This window comes from Monodelphis domestica, chromosome 1 (genome assembly GCF_027887165.1).
Source record: "Monodelphis domestica isolate mMonDom1 chromosome 1, mMonDom1.pri, whole genome shotgun sequence".
In the NCBI taxonomy this organism is placed as follows: Eukaryota; Metazoa; Chordata; class Mammalia; order Didelphimorphia; family Didelphidae; genus Monodelphis; species Monodelphis domestica.
The window spans coordinates 193,338,534-193,365,775 of record NC_077227.1 but is presented as its reverse complement, the minus strand read 5'-3'; the positions used below and the strand labels follow the sequence as shown (position 1 = coordinate 193,365,775).

General features: G+C 36.0%; 1 protein-coding gene and 1 pseudogene across 3 annotated transcripts in view; both read right to left on the bottom strand.

Annotated features, from left to right (window-relative positions):
* Window positions 1–27,242, bottom strand: part of FMN1 (formin 1) — a 588,141-nt gene that overhangs the window by 352,414 nt on the left and 208,485 nt on the right. For 2 of the 3 annotated variants that reach the window (XM_056810223.1, XM_056810225.1), the window contains one exon: window positions 6,877–6,994. In XM_056810223.1, the coding sequence (XP_056666201.1) occupies window positions 6,877–6,994 (118 nt within the window). Of the gene's footprint in view, window positions 1–6,876; window positions 6,995–11,788; window positions 15,240–27,242 lie in introns of those variants that run through there. The other variant, XM_056810224.1, reaches the window with a different exon arrangement.
* LOC130456664 (U6 spliceosomal RNA) lies at window positions 3,114–3,229 on the bottom strand (annotated as a pseudogene).

The following is a 27,242-nucleotide window of genomic DNA, read 5'->3' as shown; positions in this document are numbered from 1 at the left end:
AGCTTTTGAAACTAATCTCCAATGAAACATATAATACAGCACCCTAGATGATCCCCTCTATGAAAGTAGCATCTCTGGGTACTCAAACTCAAATTCTTCCTGCCTTCATACTTGGTAAGAGTTTCATTATCAATATAACAAAAAAATCATATTCTCAAAATTGAAAATCAGGGAAGAAAACTACTTCTTCCTCTATACACTCTCTACAATTGTATATACTTGTATATGAATATAGAAGAAAAAGGTATGACTGTTTCTGAATATAAACAGAAGCTTTTCCTATCTTCCTACATTTATACTTCATTGATACTCAATTCCTCCAAAGAGTATCATTCCAATTCTATTAACATTAACCATATTTCCCCTCAGGGCTCTGCATGAGATAGAATACTGCAGCAAATCCCTGAAGAAATGAACAAATTCTCATTAAGTTGGTCACAGTGAAAAAGCAAGCGACCTTCAGCAATGGAAGTCAATTCACCAGGGGTGAGGACTGAAGGGAGAAAAAGAGAAGAGATTCTCTCCTCCCTCAGGGTGAATCAAGCAGAAAAAAAATTATCAGGCAATTGAATCCTGGTTCTGGGAAGAAAACCATATGCAATAAAACCACCACTATCCATAAACTTTTAATTAAGCAGATTTTTCAGTGGTCAACTTTCAGAAGAAAGAGGCACATCAGAAGTAAAGTCGCCTCTTTCCCCCTTCCCTCACACTGCAAAAATAAAAACTACTAACATAATTTCTAAACTCTCCTTCTCTCAGTGTACAGTCAAGGCAACTAGATCTAACAAATTTTATATCTGTACATATAATGGGTTGGAAGACAGGAGACAAGCTGGGGTACTAGATTTACAATTGATATTATAAGATCTTCAATCATGAAAAGAATAATCTAATTCTATTTTGGCCTATGATTCTGAAGCAAAAAAAAAAATAGCCTTCATTGTACAGTGAAAAGAGTATTCCCAATTACTGATAGGTCAAGGTCAATTGAGTTCTCTGGGCCTCAAAGTTAAAGCTCTCCTTGGGTATTTAAATTCAATTCCTCCCTGTTGAACATTTTAAAATATACATGACTCACTAGGAAGAGTAATGATAGTTCTATCTTATTGCTAAGGGATTCCAAAGTCCTATTTAAACCAAAAGATTTAGCTTGAAAGGTAGGTGGTGCAGTAAATAAAGTGCCAACCCTAGTTTTGAGAAGGTTCTTCTTCCTGAGTTCAAATCTGGCCTCAGGAACTTCCTAGTTGTGTGACTTTGGGAAAGTCACTAAACCATGTTTTGCCTCATTTTCCTGATCTATAAAATGAGTTGGAGGAGAAAATGGCAAACCACTCCAGTATCTTTGCCAAGAATTACCCTAATTGGGGTCACAAAAGATCAGAAATAACTGACCTCAAATGACTGAACATGTATGGGCCTCAATTTCCACATCAAAAAGTGAAAGTTCCAAACTGTATGAACTATATGGTCCCTTTCAGCTCTAGATATCTGATTCTAATATACTTCAAGAAAGATTTTTAGTACTAGTTGGAAAGACATTTCCACTTAAACTGTACATTAACCACATGATTCAAGGTAATTAGAACATCCTCATTTCCAAGTTTTCTAACTAACCCAGATTTTACTTTAGACCATGGAAAAACTACTGACTTTTACTCTGGAACCATCACAATCTTGGTATTTTGCATAGGAAGTTAGAGATGAGACAAAGAATGAGAATAGCATAAAATATAGTTTGGATCTAGTGCTATTGGCACAAAGAAAAATCATTTTATACCCATAATATTAAGAGTGTTTACCTCTTTCCTCTTGCAAAGATCCTCTTTTGCATTATTATGTCATCAAAATGATCACCTTTCTGTAGCCTGTATTTAGCCACAGGGAAATCTAAAATCCATTTTATCAGTAATCTCTGCCATGAGTATGACTATGCAGTTCAAAAATAACCTGAAAGTTTTCTCATCAAATATTAATGATTACTCAGAATCTTGACCACCAAACCAGGTCAACATCTTCATTTTAAATAGTAAGAATAATAGTAATAATAAGTGATGTTAGCTTTAAAGTTTGCAAAGCTTTATATACATTAGTCATTTGTAAAATGGAGGAATAGGACCCGATAATTTCTGAAGTATCTTCAGCCTATAAATTTATGACCCTACAATCTAATTTGGGTTCCACAACTATCTCAGGAAGTCAGCACTATTAGTGCTATTAGAGATGAGAAGAATGATATGCAGGGAAGTTAAGTAACTTGCAAAGGACTACCTAATAAAAAAATGGATAGATTTGCATCATATGCTCAAGGCAATTCAATATACATTTTAAGGACCTACAACATTCAAAGTACCTAACCATATTAAGCACTAAGAATACAAAAAAAAAAAAAAAAGAAAAGAACAAGTTCCTATCCTGGAGGAGTTTGGAATATAGCAGGAAGATGAGACAGAAGAAATCAGCTCTGATGTCAAGTTCAAAGAATCTTTCCTAAGCCATGTTTGGAAAGTCAGTGTGGTTTAATTTTTTTTTAAAAATTAAATTTATTCTTTTCAATGAAAAATATATTCTCTATCCTACCTCCATCCTATTGGAAGAAGAAAAAAAACAGATATGCATAGTTAAGCAATACAAATTCTTTGCACTAACCATGTCCAAAGAAATATTTCCTAATTAGCACCTGAGTTCATCACCTATTTGTCAGGGAATGAATAATAATGTGTTCCACTTTCAGTTCTGTAGAATTGTGGTTGGCCATTCAACTGCAGTGTGGTATAATGTTCAGAAGATCATAGACTAAGAGTTACAAAGGACCCTAAAGGTCATTTAGAGAGATTCTTTCATTTCACATATATATTCTGAGACCAGCATCCATCACAATAAGCCCAAAAACAAAGAGCCATTGTGCAAGTAGATTTCCAGTAGGGAAGATGAAGGCAACAACAAACCATGAGGATGCCAGGTGAGGTTGGACAAGCATAAAGTATTAACTTAATTCCCAATATGTCAAAAGGGAAGGGATTGCTCAGAATAGGAAAGTGCTAAAAAGAAGAAGAAAGGAAACAATAATTTATTAATTGCCTGCTATGTACTTTGTATTTGGTTAAGAAATTAAAAATATTATCTCATGGAATACTACAAAAATTTGCATGTTGTCCTTGCACATGGACCATGCTAATCTTTCTCTGTATCATTTCTATTTTAGTACAAATACTGCCAAAGCAAGCACTGTCTTATTTGATCTGGAAGGTCATGTTGGTGTTATTATCCCCATTTCACAGTTGAGAAAATTGAGGCAAATGAAAGTTGTGAATTGTCTAATTTCACACAGCTAATAAGACTGAATTTGAACTCAGAGCTTCCTATTTTCAAGTCTAGCACTCTATCTACTATATCACCTTGCTGCTCTAAAGTAACTTTGTCTATTTCTCAAATTTACCTAGACCTGACCCTGAGTACAGGCAATAAAATAAGGAAAGACTTTGAGTCAAACATGCCCCTTTGGGATTTAACTAGATACAAGAGCAGAATTGTATGATTCTCCAAAATGAATAAAAATGCAAGGATCTATAATTCTAAAAACCATTAAAATTATAGGCAAAGATTATATTTTTTCATGAGTGGACAAGTTCAAAGAAAATCACAAGGAGCAAATAATTTACTGCAAATTAGTATTATAGGAACAAAAGAATAGCTTTCAATCTGCTAAAGCAGGTTGTAAATCTTTTAGGGCAAGGATTGCATTTTACATAATATCTAGCGGAAAAAGGAATTTAAATAATTGTTTGATTGACCTCCTCTGGCAAATTGACCTAGCCAATTATCTGAAGGAAAATAAAATTTAGAGTTGAAAGGGACTTTTAAGAACATCTATTTTGGCCCATTCTTTTTTATTTAAATAGAAGGAGAAATTGATGCAACTGACCAATGATGCCCAATTCATAAAAGTAGTAAGAACTAGACCACCTAGGATTCTAACCCAGATTTTCTGACTCCAAAACTATCTTTCTAATATTCCATGCTTCTGTCCATTTCAGTGAAGATAGGGTGGTTTGGTTGTCATACGACCAATAAATCTTTTTAGATATTATAAAGCCACATAGTAAACAGCATCTTCCCATAAAAGTAAAAGCCCATCTACTCAATTTTAACATTTTTGCCAGTATTGCTAAATAGCAGAGAGATACTGATCTTGTCTGTGTCTGAAGCACTAAAAAATACCCCAGAAGGGGATGGAGAGGTTCAAGATAGTATTAATAGGGCTTAAATATAACAATGAGATATCGATAGGACAGGAGTAAAAGATATCATTGGGGAATCGTATGACAAGAGGGGAAAGTGGGTTTGTCACAAAGCAAAAGCAAGAGTTCAGCACTGCTATGAAGGCCATATTGGGAAAGAGCAAAGGGACCCTTAGCAGGATCTCCTGCAGTGGAATTGTGGGAAAACATGGTCAAGAATTACATACTACAGACAAAAATGGATGGTTTTCAGTCTGAATCATTGGAGAGAGTACCAGAATCCAAAAGATCAGAGATCCATTTGGTAACACACAATTTATTTCCATATGATAAAAGGCTCAAGCCTCCAAAAGCCATGATTCAGATGAGTAAAGTAAAAAGACATCTTGTGTCCATCAGTTCAGATAGACTTAGCCTAAGAGAAAGAGGAAGGTGAGGTCATGTTAAAAGCAATAAACAGATGTCAGGTTGAGAGTAAGACAGCTACCTAGCCTTTTGGTGCCTAGTGATAAAGACCTAGTACCAGTATAAGCTTCAGAAAGAAGAGGTCATATTACCCATCAAGGGCTAAGCCAAGAAGATCTAGTTAGCATTTGCCTCAGGCATGTTAAATGGAACTAGAAAAGACTAATGATGGTTTGGGTAGTGGGAAGAGAAAACAAGAGAAATAGAAAAAAATGAGGAAGAAACTCGGGGAATACGTTCCTTTTAATCTCCTTGACAAATACTTTATCAGAAATTATTCATTTTTATATCCACGGGAAAACGAGAGGTAAAATCAGGTCATAGTCCAAGTTCATTAATGTCATCCAATAGAATTCTGTCAGATCACTAAACTTCATTAGGATACTCTTTCCAAGTAGCCAAATAATGGGATCTAGAGAAAAAGTTATAGTATCACTAAGTAAGAGATATAATATTGCTATCTAAGATAACCATATTTCATTTTCCAAATTTGCTGTAAGAGGATTCAAGTAGCAAAACATTAGTGTTAGGCTTAGCTACAGAGATTCTAACTCTTCGGAATTAAACCTGAGAGAAAAGGTTTTTGAAGTAGTCTCAAAGGTCTTATTCAGATGTTAATCATTGAAAATTATTGAGGCAAAATTTTTTGTCTGAGCCTAAGTTTTTGAAGAGTGATATGATAAGCCTTGACCCTTTTAGAAACTTAATGAAAGATGATTCATTGTGCAAAATCACCAAATTATGTTATTTCTCAAATTCTATATACTTACAATGGCTATTTATGATTAGAGGGAAAATACATATGTAAATGAACTGTAACTAGCTGAAACTGTTGCCTGTGTGGTTGGTGGGACATAGAATAGTCCTACCATTGCATGAGGTCATACAGAAGGGGGTAACATATCCTAGAGTCTAATCCCATATATATATACATACACACACACACACACATATATATATATGTGGAACCTTGGCAAAGAAATCCTGGGGTCAGTTGCCTTCATATGACCACAAAATGAAATATAGGAGACATTTGTTGCTCCACAGCAAATTAAAATTCCTCAGATATTGGTTTCCTGGGTCAAAACCCTGGGTCATGTGCTGGTTAAGAAATATGTACATAAATTTAGACAATCTTAGGGAGAGGCAGCTAGGTGGCTCAATGATGGAGAGTCAGGCCTAGGTCCTGGGTTCAAATGTGACCTCAGAAACTTACTACCTGTGGGAACCTGGGCAAGTCACTTAACTCCAACTGTCTAACTCTTACAGCTCTTCTGCCTAGGAATCAATATGCTAGAATCAATTCTAAGACAGAAGATAAGAGTTTATGTTTGTTTGTTTTTAAAGAAAATCATTATGACATGAAAGAATTGATCTGTAAATAGACAATATTCAGTCATGAACTTATTCACATTCCTGCCACCAAAAGGTTTCTTTATTTAAAAAAATACCTACAAATATATATGCAAAAATGCAACAAAGCAAACACAAAGCAAACACAAATTACTGCATTTCACTTATGTGGAAGTCTCCATTTGTAAGCTCTACTCAATGGGTTGTTTACCTAGACTTCCTTTCTCTCAAAGTGCATAGCAAAGTGGTTGGGGCATTTCCCAGCAGATTTAGAACTAGTCTTCGAATAAATAATTCACTGCATGACAAAAGAGAAGGAGCAACTGATAAAGTATCTGTACATTCACTTGGCCCAACTTTCCTCCAGCACTAAAGCATTGCCCTAAAACACAGCACATCAGATTACAGCTCTAGAGAATCAATACTCTAAAGTACATTCTCCCCATCATCCACAAAAGAAAGCATCCCTACCTGATCTCATTAACAAACTGCATGGTAGCCAAACTCTCAGTTTCCCAGGGAATTTGTAATTTATACACTCTAATCAATACCAATGCAACACCAGAGTTTTCTACACTGAGGGCTTCGTTCACTTCGCTGCATTTATTCTTCTTCTAGAACAGACTTACTAACAAGAGTTGGATATTCTCTATAATAGGGAGTCTCAGAAGCAAAGGTATAACATGACATTTTTTACAATAAAATACAAAAATCCAGTGGAGATTAGATCTGATTAACAGCTTTAAAAACAAAACAAAATCCCCAGTTGTTATGAGAGGTTTGTGGCACCATGGGCACCATTCCCCTTTGAGTTTACCTGCTTCAGTGTACTTCAATCCTACTTTTTCTTCTTCGTCTTTTGTCTTTGGAGGTGGCCACACAGCTTGGAGTCGTCCAGGAGTTCTATCATCCTGCTCAGTGGGACTCTGGTCAGCCTATTTTAAAGAAAAAGAGGGCAAAGAAGGGGGAGGAAGAAAGTTGAATAGAAGGTAGCCAGTATCAATCTATTCTTTTGGCTGCTAAAATTTAATGATACCAGTTATCTCTATCTTTATCTCATTTAATCCACACAATGAAGACTTATTTCATTACCAATTTAGTTCTATTCAAATGATTTAAAATGATCAGTTGTGGTAAAAACAAAAGCAGCCTAAATCTTGGTATCATATACAGATTTATAAAATATAATGAGTTAAGGTGAATTTTAATGGCACTGGATCTATGCTCAGAGAAACTGGGGTTAGATCTCTGTTCTTTTTCTTATCATGAAAAAGTCTTGAGGGAGTGAAATTAAATTCTTTAAAGCAGAGATTCTTATTTTTTGTTTGTATCAATGATCCTTTCAGCAGTCTGGTCAATCTTATGGACTCCTTCTGAGAATGATGTTTTTAAATGTATAAATTATGTAATATTACAAAAAGGACTGGTTATAACTGAAATAATTATCTTTCTCTATATATATATATTTTTTCCCCCAGAACATAAGTTCAGTGACACCAGATAAAGAACTCCTGCTACAAAATTTCTTCTACTCCTAAATCCTATCTGATTTAGAAGAAGAAGTTTTAAAAAGTTATCTAGGGTACAGCTAGGTGGTTCAGTGGATTGAGAGTCCAGCCTAAATATAGGAGGCCCTGGGTTCAAATCTGCCTTCAGGCATTTAATAGCTGGGCAAATCAGTTAGCTCCCATTGCCTAGTTGTTCTGCATTGGAACCAATACAAAGTATTGATTCTAAGACAGAAGTTAAGGGTTTTTTTTAAGTTACTTCTGTATTATTCTTTTATCATTTTAGTTGTATTTCCCATAGAAAAGAATGATAAAATAAACATGAGATGATCTTTAGAGGTAAACTAATTTAATCCCCTCTCTAAGATTTTAATCTTTGAAAAAATAAGAATATCAATAGTAACTTGTCACCTTGCAATTACTTGAATACCTTCAGTAATAAAGAAGTTACTAGCTCAGAAGACAGTTCATTCTATTTTTGGAAAATCTAATAAGTTTGGGGGGAATCTATTGATTTATTATTTGGTTCTAACTTTCTTTACTCTGAAGTTATACAGAGTAAGATTTCTCTAACTTACACATGATAACCTTTAGAGACGGCTATGATGTTCCCCACTACAGTTTTTCTTTCCCAGATTAAACATTCTCAATTCCTTTAATTGGCACCACTGTGAAATAGTTGAGAGTTCCAATTACTATTGTAATTATCTTCCTCTAGACATATTTATTCCTCTGTATACCAAATACTTATCAAAAGGCATTACATTTTAGCAAGTGTTCAGCAAGTGTCTGTTCTATAAATGGTTTAAAAATGAAAGGTATGTTTTATTTGGCAGTCAGAAATGTCTCTTTTGTATATAGACATTATCCCAATCCCCAATCCCATTAGATTGTAAGCTCCTTGAGGACAACAACTGTCTTTTATCTTTGAATCCCTAGCACTATGCCTTGAACATCATTTTCTTTTCATAAATTTTTTTTGTTGAATTAAAGTTATTATTGCAGAAACTAGGAAAACTGTAAATTCAGGCAAAATATACTGTATGGGTTCATACATTTAAGATACATTAAAACTAAATATGTCTATGAAATAGAGACATGGCATAGTGACTAGGGAGCTGGCCTCAAAGCCAGAAGGATCTGAGTTCAAGTCCTATCTCTAACACATACTGGTTGTGTGACCCATGTTAGGTCATTTGGCATTCAATGCTCTAGGCATCTTGTAAAGAAGGTGTCAACCTGCAATGATCAAGGGAGTATTTTCAACTAAGGTTTCCCTATAGTAAAGAGAATATACATTCACCCATAAAGGAAATCATAAGTCTAGTTCCTATCCCCACATCTATGAAAAGTCATCTGTTTCTTCTACACATATTCTTGGCCCTGTAGTTGAGAGAAATCACTAATTATGCTTGAAATTAAAAACATTACTGTTTCACTGACAAGAAAGTTTGTAAGCGTATCTAAGCAATTTCAGAGGTTCTATAAAAGTGTGAAGCCAGTCTTTTTCTATAACTATTGGTCAAACTGGGGCATATAAGTCATACAGTAGATCAAGTGCTAGGCCTTGAGGCAGGAGGAGCCGAGTTCAAATTTGACCTCAGATACTTATTAGCTGTATGTTCTTGGGTAAATCATTTAACAGTATTTATCTCAGTTTCTGCATCTATAGAATGAGCTACAGAAGGAAATGGCAAACCACTCCAATATCTTTGCCAAGAAAACTCTCAACGAAGGAGTCATGAAAAATCAAACATAACTGAAAAATGAGTAAATCCTCTTCAGTAAAGATTGTCTTATTTACATGATATGCTTTTAAAGATGACCTTCAAATTTAAATTATTTTCCAGCTTATATTAAAGTGACCAGTGGATATAATTGTGTATCTTCTTATTTATGACACTTCCTCCCAGAAATTATTTTCTGCAAGGTTTATAAATCATAAATTCATAGATTTAGATTTAAGAAGGACTCTGAGGTCATAGAGTACAAATGAATCATATTATAAATCAGGAAAATAAGGCCCAAGGATGCTAAATGATTTACCCAGACACATGGATAGCAAGGTAACAAAATGGAAATGCAAGCCCACAACAAATTCCAAATACAATGCCATTTTTACCTCATATACTGAATTTATATATATCCAAATATATAATGGCAAGTCAAAATATTATGAGTTCCAACAGAGTCTCCTTTTGTTTATTGGACAGATATTTGTTAATTTTGGCAAATTATCTGTTTTAGTTTTGGAATTAAGGAATCATAGGATTTAGAGCTAGAAAGAATCTTAGATATAGTCTATCCCAATCCTCATATTTTGTAAATAAGGAAATTGAGAAACAGAAGGATTAAGTGACTTGTCATATAAGCCAAGACTTGAACCTAGGCACTCTGAACAAAACCAGTTCTTTTTACTTATGGTGTTTAATTATATCAATGTTTTATTTTCCATTTATTCTATTATCATTCTTATTAGAGAAACTTACCCCTCTTTTATCTTCTAACATTGAATTAGAGATATCAAAACAATTTCAATCTGCTTTTCCAAAATTATCCACTTCAAGTTTGAAAATAGATCACAGAACTCTCAAATTCCAATCTTTTACTTTTTGTCCCTTCTCCAAGTATTAGATTATTTTTCTATTTATTTTCCTTAAAATTAACATGCTTATAAATGAAAGGAATGGGTCTTTTTCTACACTCTTGCATGGCTAATTTTTTGCAGCTGGCAAATATGACAACTAGAATAAGAATTTAAAGTGGCTCATCACAGAATATTAGAGCTACAAAGGTTCTTAGAAGGTCACAGGGTCAACACACTTATTTACTAGATGAAAGAAGAAAAGTAAAGTGACTAAAAAAGTTTGATAGTTGAGAAGTTGAAAGTAGAAAGAAACAAATATTTATTAATTGCCTAATATGTGCCAAGGATTATGTTAAGCACTTTGCAGAAATCATCTCATTTGACCTACACAACAGACCTAAGAGGAGAGTGATATATTTTCCCCATTTTAAAGATAAAGAAAAAGAGGGAGACAGATTAAGTGACTTGCCCAGAACCTGCCTAACCTAGGTATCCTGATTCTTAGTACCATATCTTTATCATTGTGCCTCCCTGAATTTTTTTTATTTGTATGTAGAAATTTGCAAATGGGGAAACTATTTGATTATCCCTTTGAGAAGCTTGTTGTCAGAGTTAGAAGTAAACTTGAAATCTAGAGCAGGGGTTCTTAATCTGGGATATGAGAATTTGTTTCTTTAATATTTTCATATTAAACTTTGATAACTGTTATTTCAATGTAACTGTTTCCTTTGTGAGCCTATATAGTTTTCAACTTTTAAAAGCTCTGTCTATAGGTTAGATTAGATTATCAAAGGTGTCAATGAAACACACAAAACAAAAAAAAATTAATATATATTATGATACAGTTCCTTTATTTGAGAAAGAAACCAAGCCAAAATCACAGAGGTAATAAGTGGAAGATTTTAAAGAACAACCCATTACTTCTAATTCTAAATTAAGATTCTTTCCACTCACCATACTCTGCAATTCTGGGCCCCGAACTCAGAGTTCAGACCCTTCAGTATTGTCATTTAAAACTACAAAAGTTTAATAGTTGTAAATGAGAACTATGTTTGGCACATAGAAGGTTTTTTTTTTAACCCTTAAGTCTTAGAATCAATATTGTGTATTGGTTCTAAGTCAGAAGAAGAGCAATAAAGTAATAATGGGGGTTAAATGACATGTCTAGGGTCCCATAATGTTTGAATCCACATTTGAACCCAGGACCTTCCATCTGGCCTGGCTCTAAATCCACTACCTGCCCAACATAGAAAGTTCTTAATGTTTGTTGAATGAGTGAAATTCTGTCTGTGCTATACATTTTCTGTGGCATTTAACCAATATAGTTCTTTTTCAAATCAGAGACTGACTTGTTACAGAGGCATAACCAAATGACATAGAAATCATAAACCTGGGACTGAATGTTTAAGAACTGAAAGCACATGGTTAGGTTGCTTTTCATACCTATGTTTTTGTTTTGTAGTGCATTGGTTGCTGTAATACTCAGATAGAAAGTAGTAGGATAATTAACATTCCTCATGTCCCACTAACTATTGCTTGCAGTTCCCCTCCTAACAGTCACCCAGAGAAAAATTCTCAGAAGAAAGGACAACCACCTCCATTCAGCCCTAATGTAGGAATGCAACTCTACATACGCTTCTGGAATCAGATGAGCCGTCCCCTGACCTTGACTTTGATCTTTCAAACACAGCTCTTAGTGACTCCTTCTCATGCCTCATCTTTCGCTTGATGGCTTCTAATTCAGAAGTATCAGCTGTGGACCCTTTTTTGGGGGGTCGCATAAATAAGGCTTTAAAAGCCTCCAGGGCAGTCTCTGGGGGCTTAGGTTTAACTTCTTCATTCTGAGATGGGACTTCAGTCTTGCACTGACTTTCTTGGTCAGTATCACTACCCATCTCTTCTTCCTTGGCCTGCTCACAGACTTCTCCTTTCTGTTCAGTTTTGGGCATATCAATGTTTAACAGCTGAGAGATCTGCTCCAAGAGAGTGGGAGTGGCTTTCAGGTCAGATGTTTTCTCCCCACTTTTCCTAGAGAGTGTCCCTGGAAGGACTCTGGATTTTTGGACAGGCTGTGTCAGCTTAAGCAAAGCCAGGTCACTATCCTTTGGCTTAATTTCAGTGATTGTCTCTTCTCCCTCAGAAGTGGCCCCTTTCTTCAGTACACGTAGCCCACTGAAGAAGGCTGGAAGCTGGAAAGATTTCTCTCCTGACCCTTCTTTTTTGGGAGAGGCATTTTCAGGGTTTTCAGAAAATGTGCTCTTATCTGCTCCCCCAACCTCAGCAGGGGAATCTTCTCCAGGATGGTCCTGTTTGGGGTCCAGTCCTATGGACAGGACAGCCCCATTTTGCTCCAAATCATTCATTAGCTCAGATGGCATTGAGGAGCAAACTTCTATACTGAGCTCCATTTTATTCATTTCATTTAAGGTTTCATTTCTTCTAGTTTCTCCAGGTATTTCTTTTGGGTCCACAGATGGCCCCGATGAAACAGAACTGTGTGGTATTGTACTGCCAATATTTTTACCCTCTTTCTCTTCCAGCCCTTCACCCTCAGATTCTGAATCACTTGTGGTACGAACAAGGGTCCCATGAACAAGAATATCATCATCCCTGCTTGAACTCAGAGGAGAAGATGGATGTGGCTCTTCACTGAGAAGAAACCCCCCATCTTGCTCTTTCTCAGGGCATCCTTCCTTCTCTGGTGCAGACTCCCCAATTGTATTATCTTTACAGTTCAGGAGAGCAGGTGGAAATTGAGCCTTGGTCTCCTGATCCTTGTTATTGCTCTCTAGCTGCAACAGAGGTTCAGGGCCCAAATTTCGGAAGGCTTTGAGCACAGCATCCTCTTCTGCTGGCTTAGTGGATTCCAATTTAGTAGTAAATCCAAAAAAAGACTTCATGGAAAACTTACTCAGGATAGATTGGGTTATTTCAATCCCATCTTCTGTTGAATGTTCAGGTGTGGGGCCATCGCTGCCATTCGCAGAACCTGCCCCGTCTTCCATGTCTTCTAAAACATTCAAACACGTTGTTCCTGAAGCAAGTTACTGCCGGTCCTCCCACTTAGCTCACTTTATCCATCTGCTCTGTGCTTGGAAGAGAGAACTCAACAAGGGCTGGCTCTCCAGTTGACACAGTTAACAAACTTGGTCTCTCCCCTGGTCAGTGTATCCTTCTTCCTGTTTTCCCAGTTATGAGGTGACTGGGTTAACTTTAAATTGTCTGTCAAATTTTACAGCCCCAAGCAGCCGAGAGCCTTTGCACCCTACTACACACAACCGGAGGTTTCTCCTCCGCCACTTCCGTATTTATTCCCGGCACAAAAGATTTTTTGTAGGAGAGAAAGTCAGCTTGCACTTGGTAATCTCAGCCGGAGAACTTCACCGAGGAGCTCCGCCCCAATTCCTGCCCTTCTTCTAGTTAACTTCCTCCTTGTTGAGAAAGTTGAGGCTCCCTGATCATGCTGGGCCGGTCAGCCTGCTGTGACAGGGTCTGTCTGGCTCTCTGGGAGGAGTAGCCCAAGAGAGTTTCAAATGAGATTCAGCAGAAAATGTCTGAAAAACTGCTCGCATATCATCTTTTCAGTTTTGATTACAATCGGAGGGCCGGGCCAAGCAGGCAAAACTATCACCACCCCAGAGGGACCATTCACAAAACCCGACCCAAAGAGAGGGAAAGAAACAAAGTCGCAAAACGTCCAGACTCCCCAAGCTTTCTTGAAGGATAAAATTACTGTCCTTGAAGCCGCATTTTTTTTCCCCACGCGAAATTTGTGCTTTCTTCCCTTTCCCCACAGGTTTCATCTGGAATGCAGATTTCAACTGCCAGGGCCAGTGAAGGAGAAAACCAACACGACTGGTTTCAGATTACTTGTGTTTTAGCTGTGCCTGTGTTCTTCAAACAGGTACTTAGGAGGCACATTCACCACGCCCAGTGTCTGTAAACTACACCAGTAGCAGAGTAAACCGCCGGCCCTAGATACACCTTGAATGTGTAACATTCTAACTGCTTCCTCACAGCAACCGAGACTTCTCAATTTCCCAAGGAAAATCCTGGCCACGGTGGGGCAACCCCCTGTTCACAACACCATCCGGCTACCTTTAGGATAATACTAGGAGGCACTGAATACAAGTTCAAGTTACCTCCGGCAAAATGCAGCCAGTCTTTAGGCGAACTGATATGAGACTGTTGCCAGGGGGACAAATTTCCTCAAAGTCCAGTGGATTCACAAGGCTCACACCAGCCTAGGTGGGCAGAGCCAAGTCACCAAATAAATACCTTACTACCACACCTCTTACTTACTGAGACTGGCTACTAGCTCTGTTGCCTAGCTTCCGGGCTGTCTCCTCGGATTGTTTTTAGACATGCTCTCTAAAGCCAAGTCAAACAACAGATCTATACAGAGCACCTACTATGGGCACTGTAAGGGCTCAGTAGTTATCAGTTATAAATTTGTCCAGTTTGCTTTGAGTAAAAACGACAAGAAGAGTAAATCCAAGGAGCAAAGATGTTAAAACTAGTTCTTTAGAGGCTAGACCTAGAGTCTCATACTAAAGGATAGGTTTTATGTGCTCAGAATGAAAAGGGATGTGGGGGTACACCCTGGTCTTTTTACTTATGTTCTCTACTCACAGGCAACAGTTTGTAGTTTCTGAATTTTGAGACTAGGATATAAAACACAAAACAGACGGTCTTCACATCTGTGCAATAGACACTGTGTTCAATGATCTACCTGTTTGTGCAATAATCTCCCTTAGTCAGTTTCCAGGAAACAAAAATAATAGATAATCAGGAAGCACTTGATCCACATGCAATTCTCTATAAATATATATATAACATACATATATATTTAAAGGTGTGAATGCATACTGAACCATTCACTCACTGAACCAAGGCACTCAGATAATTACTGGGAATAACATTTAAGTGTACATGTTTAAATATATTCTAGATAGTACATCCAGGACATCTACAATTTGCATACACATTCGTGTCTGTATATGCAGTTTGCATATATATATATATATATATATACACACACATATATTTGCCTCTTACAATCTGCATATATACACGAGTGTGCATGTATACACTCACTTGTGCAAATATAGGAAAAAGGTTAAGTTATTTTTCACTGACTCTTACAAAAAGCTGTCCTTTATCAAAGACATTTCCTGTTCCTCTTTTCACCACCAGATAGTATCTTTCCACATTCAGTTCACTAATTCAAGGATGACAGGTTTTTTATTAGAAGCACCAAGATGCTAAAGGAAATTTCAGAAATGACACTGGGGTTTCAAAGTAGGCTTGCTTCTTGTCCAGCTGAATTATCCATAAAGGATCATTACAAAGCTCTAGCTTTTCTGACCAAAAAAAAGAAAGAAAGAAAGAAAGAAAGAAAGAAAGAAAGAAAGAAAAAAGAAAGAAAGAAAGAAAGAAAGAAAAAAGGAATTAGCAAACTAAATTCTCTTCAAAAATCAGATACAAGATCTTTAGAGACATTTGGGATAGATGTGGGATGGGATAGATCTGTTCTGTCATACATGATGGGCTAATTGAGAAGATCCAGCCTATAATCATAGCTCTAGAGCAGAGATTCTTAAATGAGGGTCTGTGAACTGTGTGTGTATCTATTCATATCTACACATATATGTATATTTTAATAACTATATTTCAACAAAATTGGTTTCCTGTGTAGTTTGATACAATTTATTTTATGCATTGAATAGCATTATGTGAGGAGTACATAATATTCACCATTCTGCCCAAGGTATATAGAACAACAACAAAAAAATTAAAAACTCCTCCTTTAGAAGTAGAAGAGATTTCTCTCAAAGATCATCTAGAATAATCCCTTTACTTTACAGATAAAGACTAAGAAAATTGAGTTGACTTGACTAAGGTCACACAAGTAGTCAGAATTTTAATGGAGGGCTTCTAACTTCAAAGCCAACCCTCATTCCAATGTGTTACTGCCTTTCTACTAAAATCTAATTATATTTTAGTTTCTGGGAAAAGACATTGTGGGACACAAGATGCAATGGGCAGTAGAAAACACAGGGTCCTTAAACTCTATAAAAAAGGGTCCTTAAAAACTATATATAGTGGAATGATAGATATTCTCATGTCATCTCAGTGCCCATTGGCACTGTAATTTAATTAAGGAGAATCATAGTTTCATAGAACTGAGAAATATAAGAAGCCTCAAGAGAGAGATCATCTGGTCTGACTCTAGGCAAGGTAAGTGTTATTATTCCCATTTTATAAATGAAGAACTGAGGTCTAGAAAGGTTAAGTAACTAGCTTTAGGTCATATAGCCAACATGTGATAGAGTGACAGATGGAGTCTAGGTTTCCTGCCTCCTTGTGGAATACTTTTCACAGTATACCATCCTGCTTCTAAGTTTTCAAGGACATGAAATCTCCCTTCAAGTGCCAATAGCTATCTCTTAACCATCAGACTAGGTGGCTTAATGTCATTATAGTGCATTTTGCTACAAAAATGGAAAGGCAGATTTAGAATTTAAATGAATACTTAGTAAATTTTGCTTATTATATTTGACACTATGCTGACTGTATTTGGAGATACAAATACAAAAATCAGCATCCTAGAAAGTTAGAATTTAAAGGGACCTTAGAAATCATCTAGTCTAAGAGCCACATTTTACAAATGAAGAAACTGAGACCCAGAGATGTTAGGTGACCTACTGAAGGTTATCAAGTTAATAACAAGGCAAAGACTCAGATTTCATAATTCCTATAGTCAATCCAAAAAACTAAAGAATAATATTTCTTTTTCATTGATAAAGTTTTAAAGAGAAATTTAACAACTCCCCTTAAAAGCCAAGGAGAGATCCCTTAATATTGACTTTAATTAAGTAGATAAAAAACTCTAGCATAGTAGAAGGCAAAAAAAGGTCATCAAGTTTTTGAGGGTTTTTTTTCCCCCTTTCCTTCATCAACTGGTGACATTTAATATAGCCATACAAAAGAGTACATTCCCAGAGGCTCTAGGCTAAATGACTATTCTTGAGCCTAAAAAAGAGTGACCACCTAAGTATATGGACAAGTATAAGTCATCAAGGATTATTAACTAAACACCAACAATTTATAAAGAAATTGTTTAAGCCTTATCATGATGCTTATAGTCAAGCTGATGTTCTGAAATGTAACTGCATTTCCTCCCATAGCTACTCTGATCTCAAGACACACTACATTTACACGTGGTGGTCTTGACATATGTGCAGTGGATCTCACAATAATTTACTTTAGACAGTCATAATAAGGTACATATGATAAATAACTTTGAAACTTGACCTACATGAAGGTTTTTCAAAACATATTTTAATAACAACCTTTACCCAGTTACTTAGGATCTGAGACACATCCCTCCTCTTCCCCCAAATTAAGTGACCAGGGAATTCTTCCTTTTCCCTCCAGCCTACTATAATCTCAGTTTCACTCAGATTGAAGCTGTAACTTAAAAAGTCTTCATTCCAATGAGGAAAACTATCAAATAAGAAAATGGTTTGACTATCAGATAAGTATATGATTTGTCTCACCAAAATGTTGAACATAGGAAGAGGTAAAGTCTTCTCTATCATTTGTTCATGGGAAACAAGAATCAGGAGTTAGCTTCTCCCTTCTCAGTGTATAAAGTGACATATGATTTTAGAACTTAAATGGACCTTTGAGTTCAACTGATCTAGTCCCTTTATTATAAAACTGAGGAAACCAAGGCTCCAAAATATCTACTAACTAGAACAATATCACATAACTATTGGAAGAGATGAAACAAAAAACCCATTTCTGACATTGTCTGGTGGTTATTCTACTACACCAGAAGATCTCTAACCTCATCTGATAAATAAATATGGCCTTAAAAATAGTTTTCTATAGGCATTAGGGCACTGAGATTCTATGCAAACTCCAAAACGAACTTTGTTCATTTTATTCCACATTCCCTTTTATTGCTCTCTAATTTTTACTGGTTACTGATTACTCATCTAAAAGGATATCCTTGTAGCAAGAAATTCCCATAAAAGCAAACTCTGGAAGAGAAGGAGGAAAATGAGGCAAATTAGATTAAATTTCTCCTAGGTGTAGTGTCTGATTCCTATGTTTTTAGCTCCTAGTTTTGATACCCCTCTTTGGTCAATTTTCTCAAGGGAATCAGTAGCTCATGGTTCAATTGACTATTACTAGAACCTGATACCTTGGACAATGGATAGAATTAGAGTCTGGGTAAATAATACTAATTAGTAGAAATGTGAAGGATTTCAACAAGGGGACAATCATTCACTTGGAACTATCTGAGATGAGAATGGGTGAAGAAAGAGTCAAAGATTAAGAAGTAATAGAGAAATGGTAGGATTAGGGTGTAAAGGAAGGGTGAAGGTCACTTTCTGTTGTTTGTTTTTACTTAAGAAATGCTATGAATTTTATCAAATTACCCAAAAGATTATATGGAAAAATTACACAGGTAGATGGACTTTAGAGAGCTAAAACCGAAAATTAGCATTCCAGAGTTGGAAAGGACCTTAGTGGCCATTTATCCCTATCCTCTAATATTGCAGGGAAAAAAAAGTAAGGTCCAAAGAAATATCCTGATTTTTCCTAGATCTCAAACCAGGTAATTGAGAAATGGGACTTGAATTCATGTATCCTGACTTTCCCCTAAAACACTATCTCCATTATTTCCTTCATTAATTTGGTGAATGGATTTACTCTATATCTCACCTTTTTCTTCATATGATATTCCCTTATCTGGGGAAAAATGGATAGCACCTCATACTTTTCTAATTCACAAGCAATTTAGGTGATGAAAACTAAGAAATCCAGGAAGACTCTTTGAACTCCTGGAAAGGCATAAGAAATATAACTTTGCAGTATTTTCCTTACCTTCATGATGTTCTAGCACCATCTACCATTTAAGTACTGATGAATGTTTTACTAAAAGTACTCCCAATGATTCCAAACTATCTAAAACCAACAATTGAGCTTAGCCAATCTGCACAAATCAGGTACACCTGCACACTACAAGAAATACAGGTTGTTGCAATTAAGGCTTTTTCCTTTTAGAGGCTTTAAGGTCCAAAGTTTCTAAGAGAGTGTGGCCTACTGGCAAAAAAAAAGGCTTATCAGAGTCAGAAAATGTTGGAGAACAAGAAAACAAAGGGGAGACCCTATCTGTAGACCCTGGGGCTTACTCAAAAACCTGAAAGGTGAGGGTGAGGAGGCACATTACATGAAGTTCCAATAGAGAAGGGCCATGTTCAATGGGAGAAGTGCTTCAACAAATATTTAGAACAGTATCATTGCCCTATGGATACTGGGAGAGTATATCTTGACTAAAGGGTCATTGGTGGAGTTATCTGTGACTATCTTATTCCTCACATCTCAATTGACCTTTTTGTTTCTCCATCCCACATTCAGGACTTAAGATCTTCTTCCCAAAATAAATACTGCAGAATCCTCTAAACTAGTCTTCCTAACACTGGTATTTCATTTCTAAAATATCCTTCAGAGGTTCATTAGATTGATCTCCTTAAATAAAGCTCTGCCTTCATCATTTCAGATGACTTGGTATAAGGAAAAGAGCCCTGGACATGGGCTCCAAAGACCTAATTTCAAATTCTGCTTTAGTCCTCTACTTGGATAATCTCAGTTTCCTCATCTATAAGGAGAATACAACAGTATTCCAATCTCCATTTGATACACAAAAAAATAATGATAACAACCACAATAGTTAACATTTATATAGCGTTTTTTGTGCCAGCCACTCTTCTCAGCACTTTACAATTATTATTGCATGTGATCCTCTCATGAGCCCTGGGAAGTAGGTGCTATTACCATAGTTTATTATGTATACTTCATAAGGTTGTGTTGAGAGGATCAAAAAAGACAATTTATAAATGGGTGTGTGGGGTCAGATGTGTGATTTCATCAGCACACATCAAGTGAAAAAAGGCCCTTGACAATGAAGATTAGCAAAATTGCTATGCATCTTTTAGGCTTAATGAGTTTGCCTAGGGCCCTGGCAAGCTAAATAATTTCACCCCGAGGTCACAAGCAATATTTGTCAAAGGCAGAACTTGAACATAGGTCTTGCTGACTCAAAGCTCTACTTCTAATTAAGGTATACTGCTTTGTAAAATTTAAGATGATATCTCTATATAAATGATAATGAAACTGTAATAGTTACTACTTGTGATTTTTAAAAATCCTTTTTAGGAAGTATCAGAATATTTATCCTAGGAAAGAGTGTTTGATAAACATCTTTTCCTAAAGTTTTTGTGCACTCGAATTTTATCTCAATTATTAAAATTAGACCTGCAATAGAAAATACTGTTCTGCTCAGAGACCTGTGGTATTCGATCCTAAGTAGTTCCCATGTAATGATTTTCTTGAGGCAGGCTACAAAGTTTCTTGGGCTTCAAAATTCTGTATTTAAGATGGAAAAGATGATGCTGTGAACCCATAGAGAGGAAACTAAAAGAAGACCGGAAGATCTTGGTGAAAGAGTTTGCCAACACATTCAAAGTGTAACCTAACTTTAAATGTTATTGTTGATGCTTGTCCTTTGTTTTTGAAGAGGACCAATGATATCATGGAGTGGAACCTTGACTTGCTCATGAATTGGATTTAAATAAATGAAGCTGAGTTGCACAGAGTCATTAACCTCTTTCTCCCTTCGGAAGTCCTTGAAGTCCAGTGGCAGGGCAAAAGACAGGACTTCTGTCGTGGCCTTGGACCTTGCTATCTTCAATGCCAAACCAAGCTTGAAGCCTTCCAAGGAACCTACTTCAGGCCACCTGAATGGTCACTGGGACAAATTCTCATCTGCCTATTCCACCAGGGGAAGACTTTACATGCTTCAGTAGACACCACTCTAATTCACCAACCGGTTTGTGCCTGACTTAGCCCACATGCTGAGATGGTTTATTGTGGTGTGGCCACTGGATACACTACAGCTTGGTACCACAGGTGAGAATTGGGTGCCAGTTAGATACCAAGAGTGAATGAGCAGCCCTAAAAAGGGCTAGGTAAGCCCTCAAGCAGAAGTACTAGTCTTCCTTGAACACCCATACATCTGACTTTACATACTGCCAAGATGAAGAATGCATGATGCTCCAATACTAATTTTCTGTCTTTCATTTGAATATTTCCCCAAATGGAAAATGCATCCTTACCATATGCTTGGCTTCAAGAGTGAAATTTCTGCCAAGAGCAACTATGTTTCTAATTTCCCTAACCTAATAGCAACATGGAGTTTTTAGAGGTATACTAGAAATTTGCAGGGCTCTTTTTTTTTTTAACTTTTATGGAGATAAACAGCCAAGTAGAATGAAATTATAGGGAGGAGTCAGTAATTTAATTTTTTTTTTTATTTCTGAATTTAATGAAAACAAAAAAGGAACAGTTTCATGTACAGAATAGAAAAGGATTATGTGTGAAACCATGAATCTTAATTATGTACAGATTGCTTTTTTAAAAAAGGTTATAAAATTTTAACGTGTTATTTTCAAAGCTGTGTTCCCCTGTGAACTTCCTTCTGTTCCCTTCTATGCATTTTCAAAAGGTGCTTTAATGACTTTTAATTTCTTTTCTTTTTTTTTAGGTGGGAGAGTAGTACTACCTTCCCTCCCTTTCCCTGACATATCCCATCAAATGAAAATGGAAAACCATAATGCTTGTAGCAACATCATTAAGCAAAACAAACTGATATTTTCCATTTTCAAAACTATATACTCCCTCCTGCACTTTGAACCCATTACCTATCTTTTAGTACTCCTCTGGAGTCATGGATGGTCATTTCATCATTCAGAATTCTTAAGTTGGTTCTCTTTACTATGTTGGTACTGTATAAATTATACTCCATCTGCTTACTTTGCCCTGCTTCAGTTTATGAAAATGTTGCCTAGTGTTTCTAGACCTGGAAAAGCCAGTAATGTTAGGAATGACACAACTGAGGTAGAGAGCTAAGGTCATCATTGTGAGATACTGTATTATCACTACTCATCATAGATTCAATGCTCACCTTGACTTTTCTGTCCTTTACTTTGGCCACTCCTTTGTAATGCATGAGTTATGTAAGCAGCCTTCTTTCTATATTCCATGTTCCTTTCTTGGAACTGAAAAGCTATTATTCCAAAGCTCATATCTCACTTGAAGATATCTCATCCTCTTTAAGAAACAACATAAAGAGGTTCCAAAAGGATTTTCTGGATTCTTCTGAAGCCCCTTTATTGATGTTTGCCCTATTACTATGACTAACCTGCATTGGAGATGTCAGTTTTTGAAGTGAAATGAATGACATGTAGGCTACCTCAAGTAGCCTGGTATTCAGGGAGTAAAACCATTGCTTATTGTATTTAAAAATTATTTGTTCTAGATCTATGGAGAAGGGAAGAATTTAAGACCAAAGAAGAGATAGAGAACATTACAGGATATAAAATGAATGATTTTGATTATATTACATTTAAAAAGGGTTTGCACAAACAAACCAATGCAACAAGAATTAGAATGGAAGAAAAAAACTGGGGAGAAAATTTTATAACATATTTTTCTGATAGGAGACAGCTGGGTGGCACAGTGGATTAGGAGCCAGACCCAGAAATAGGAGGTCCTGGGTTCAAATTTGACCACAGAGACTTCCTAACTATGTGACCCTGGGCAAGTCACTTATCCCCCGCTGCCTAGCCCTTACCACTCTTCTGTCTTAGAACCAAAACATAGCATTATTGGTTCTAAGACAAAAGGTAAGAATTTAAAATTTTTCTCTAATAAAGGTATAATTTCTCAAATATATAAAGAACTAAGTCAAATTTATAAGAAATCAAGTCATTCTCCAACTGAAAAATGATCAAGGAATATGAATAGGTAGTTTTCAGAGGAAGAAATCAAGACTATCAATAACCATATGAAAAAATATTCTATATCCCTCCTGATTAGAGAAATGCAAATTAAAACAACTCTAAGGTACCACTTTACACCCAGCAGATTGGCCAATATAACAGTAAAGAAAAATAATAAATGTTGAAGGGGGTGTGGCAAAATTGTAACACTAATGCATTGTTGGTGGATTTGTAAATGGATCCAACTATTCTGGAAGGCAATTTGGAATTATGACCAAGTGTTTTAAAAGAACGAATGCCTTTTGATCTAGCAATATTACTACTAGGTCTGTGTCCCAAAGATATTTTAAAATTGGAGATGGACCTGTTTGTACAAAAATATTTATAGCTGAGCTTTTTGTGGTGGCAAAAATTTGGAAACTGAGGGGATGTCCCTCAATTGGGGAATGGCTGGACAAATATGGTATATGGCTTTATTTAGGGTTTAAGTTCAAAATACTGAGAATAATTTTTTTTTCCATTTCAAGCTTCACTTAAAAAAATTTCTTTATTTTATTCCAGTAGCAAATCAACCCAAAGAATAGACACCCCTACTTAGCACTAAGTAGGGGAGGTCCACAAGCCACTTACTAAAGTGGGTAACAACTCCAGAAGCAACTGACCAACCCTTGGGAAGTGCTAAGCAAATTTGTAGTCTGTAATTGATTCTCATAAAGTGGAGGAAGGGACAGGAAGTGATGTAAAACAAGACTATAAAAGATGATGAACTTCCTGTGCAAGAGGTCTTTGTCCTGAATTTTCATGTTAGAGGATCTTGGACTGGGGCTCTGGCTTGGAGCAATGACTTGGACTTGGAACTCAGGATCTTGGACTGCTCCTGGTAAGACTGCTCCTGGATATTCTCCTTTGGAGCTTTGACTAGGGTGAGTGTGAAGCTGATCCTCTTTTCCTGACTTCTTGAGAGATTAGTTCCAGAGAGGCCTCCCCTTCTTGGAGGAGGCTGAGTGGGTGGAACCCTTCCTTAATTTACCACCAGGCCCTCTGGTTGGGGGTAAGGAGACCTGCCAGAGTTAAACAGGCACTGGAACAAATATTTAGTGTAGTAGGAAAGACATTTTCTCTATCCTCTTTTTAATTTCTCTACTTTTACTCTCTCTACCTTTTTTGTAAATAAAATTAACTAAAACTCATTTTGGCTGGAGCTATAGTATTATTAAATTGGTGATGATAGCATTATCTTTAAATTCTTATCTATTTAATCCAACCATAAAATTCACTTCCTTACACTATCCACATCTAGAGAAAAGCTATTGGAGTAGAAATAAATGCAGAAGAAAACAAATGATTTATCATTTTTTAAATTTGGCATATGATTTGGGGATTTGGTTTTAAAAGATTACTCTATTACAAAAATGAATAATATGGAAATAGGTTTTGAGTGATGATACATTTAAAACTCTGTGGGATTGCTTGTCAAATATGGGAGTGCAGAGGGAAGAGGGGAGGGAGACAACATGAATCATGTAACCTTGGAAAATTTATATGTAAATTTGTTACTGGAATAAAATAAAGAAAAATTTTTAAAAAGTGAAGCTTGAAATGGAAAAAAATATTTATTCTCAGTATTTTGAACTTAAACCCCAAATAAAGCAAGCATTTCCATTCACACAACATAACAAAAGAATAGGATTAGACATGCAACTACTGATCACATATACAATTTGCTTTTCTTTTAAATATATAATGAATTCAATAGATAACTTTCAAAGCTATCCTGCTTGTTTATGATTTTGGCTTTCCTTTATTTCTCTTGTGGGCATTATGATTCCATTTTTCTTTTTTTTATCTTATTCTAATTTATTCTCTTCTTCCTACCCCAACTCCTAATTTCTTATTTACTGAAACAGATTATGAATTTATATTCTACTGTGATTACTGCACTGATGAGAATTATGCACACTCCTTGGTGCTGGGAGGTATTTATTTTATGGGGTTTGAACCCTAAAGGTGAAGAGAGGAGGAGGTGGGTTTGAAATCAGCTAAACTTACTTCAGTAGTTGTTTGCAAATTGGTTAATCTCTCTCTCTCTCTCTCTCTCTCTCTCTCTCTCTCTCTCTCCCTCCTCCTTTCCTTTTCCCCTTTCCCACTTCTACCTCTCTCCTGTGTATCTATGCATGTGCATGTGTGTATATATATATATATATACCAAGTATATATGTATTTATATGTGCATCTCTTTCTATCTATATCTATCTATCTATCTATCTATATCTATATCTATATATATCTATATCTATATCTATATATATATATATACTCTTACCAAGAGATCTTTATTAGAACACTTATTTAGTGAACTCACAACTTCATAAAATAAATAGACCATTCTAGTTTAGGACAACCCAGACTGTAGGAAGATAAGACCTTATTTTTAATAGAAATCTTCATTGGACTTTCTGTCTTTTGTCCTGTTTTATCCTATGGAGTTACAAAGAATGTCTAGTTCTCTTCCCTGTGACATACCTTTAAATGTTTAAAGATAGATATTCTGTTCATCATCCTTAGTTCTTTCAAACAATACTTATTTGTGATATGATTTTGGGTCCCCTCACCACTTTGGTCTCTCTCTTTTGTCAAGTGGGCCCCAGAACTCAACACAGTATTTTAGATATATTCTGAAGAATAAAATGAATGCCTTTCTTATTCTTTATTCTATGCTTTTACCATTGCAGCCAAGATTTTGGCTTTTTTAATGGTGAACTCACATTGCTGAATTGATTTGAACCTGGAGCCAACTAAAATCTTTGTCTTTTTTTCATATGAATTACTGCTAAAATATATCTTTCCCTTCTTGCTGATGTCTTCAGCCTGAGTGCAAGACCTCTATGTATCATTAAATAGCATCAAACCATTAGCTTGTTAATCTCTTTAAAATCTGGATTCATTATCTCATCAGTACATTAGCTATCATTCTCAGCTTCATATCATCCACAGACTTGATAGCTTGCCTCCCCAGCCCTTACCCAAACTATTAAGATTTTGCACAAGACAGTGCTAAGGCTATATCTTTTAGATTCTCTCCTTTCAAAGACCTTGTGGTTATACTATTATTCTTCTATAACATTAGTTTATGGACTTAATTTAAGGATTTAAAATAAGTGATTCTGCATGTTGGGCAAGATGGATAATCTTCCCTCTGCATCCCTCTGATCATCTTAGCCATTATTAGAACCTAGGTTCAGCTTGGCCTCTAGTTTATGATTTAATTCAATAACCTTTTTTAAAATCAATTACCTTTAAACATCTTAAACCAAAAGAAACTTGGAAAGCAGTAGCAAGTGTAAATAAGTAGCAGCCAGTTTTTTTTTTATCTTCATGTTCCAAATTCATCACTCACAAAGGTGTTTGTGCATTTAGAGATGACTAAGGTTTTGTTACCCACACGTGCTACCACTAACATGGTAGTTTTTCATCATTTTTTCCAACCATTTACACATTCAGTGCATTGGCATCCTGCTTGAAAATTAGTGCTCAAACCCTCACAAGTGAAATTGATGGAGCATTAAGTTCAGTCTCATTTGAACTTACCAGATCCCTTGTATAAAAATAAGTAGGCTTGGTTTGGAAAGGAATACATTTTAATTGCCCATATGCTGAATTTCAATGGCAAACCAATGAGGAAAAAGCAAGCCTAATTTACAAAAGGACCCAGGAAGGTTAACAGACTTCCCATGGGTCACATTTTAGATCAGGAACAGAGTTAAAAATAGAACAGGACTTGTAATTCTATATCATAGGATCATAGATCTAGAGAGAGAAGGGACCTTAGAAGTCGTTTAGTTCAACCCCTTCAGTTTTATAGATGAGAAAACTGAGAGGCAGATAAGTTATAATGTGCTTACTGTCACACAAATTGTAAATGAAATAATCAAGATTAAACTTGGCTCCTGTGACTTCAAGATCAATACCCTTTCCATTGTAATACACTGCTTTCCTTGATCAGCATTTGGCACAGTGCCTAACATATTTGGTGCCTAATAAATGTTTGCTGACTGATTAAAAAATGCTATGACATTATTCCTTTTCTCCTTACAACTATATCTTACTTTGAGTGTTCAAACCCTGGGGATTAAAATGACTTTTGCTATTTGCTATGATCATCTAAAAAGAAATGCTGTAAATAGGATACAAATAAGAAAAATCATACAACTTGAGAAGCTATCATTCACAG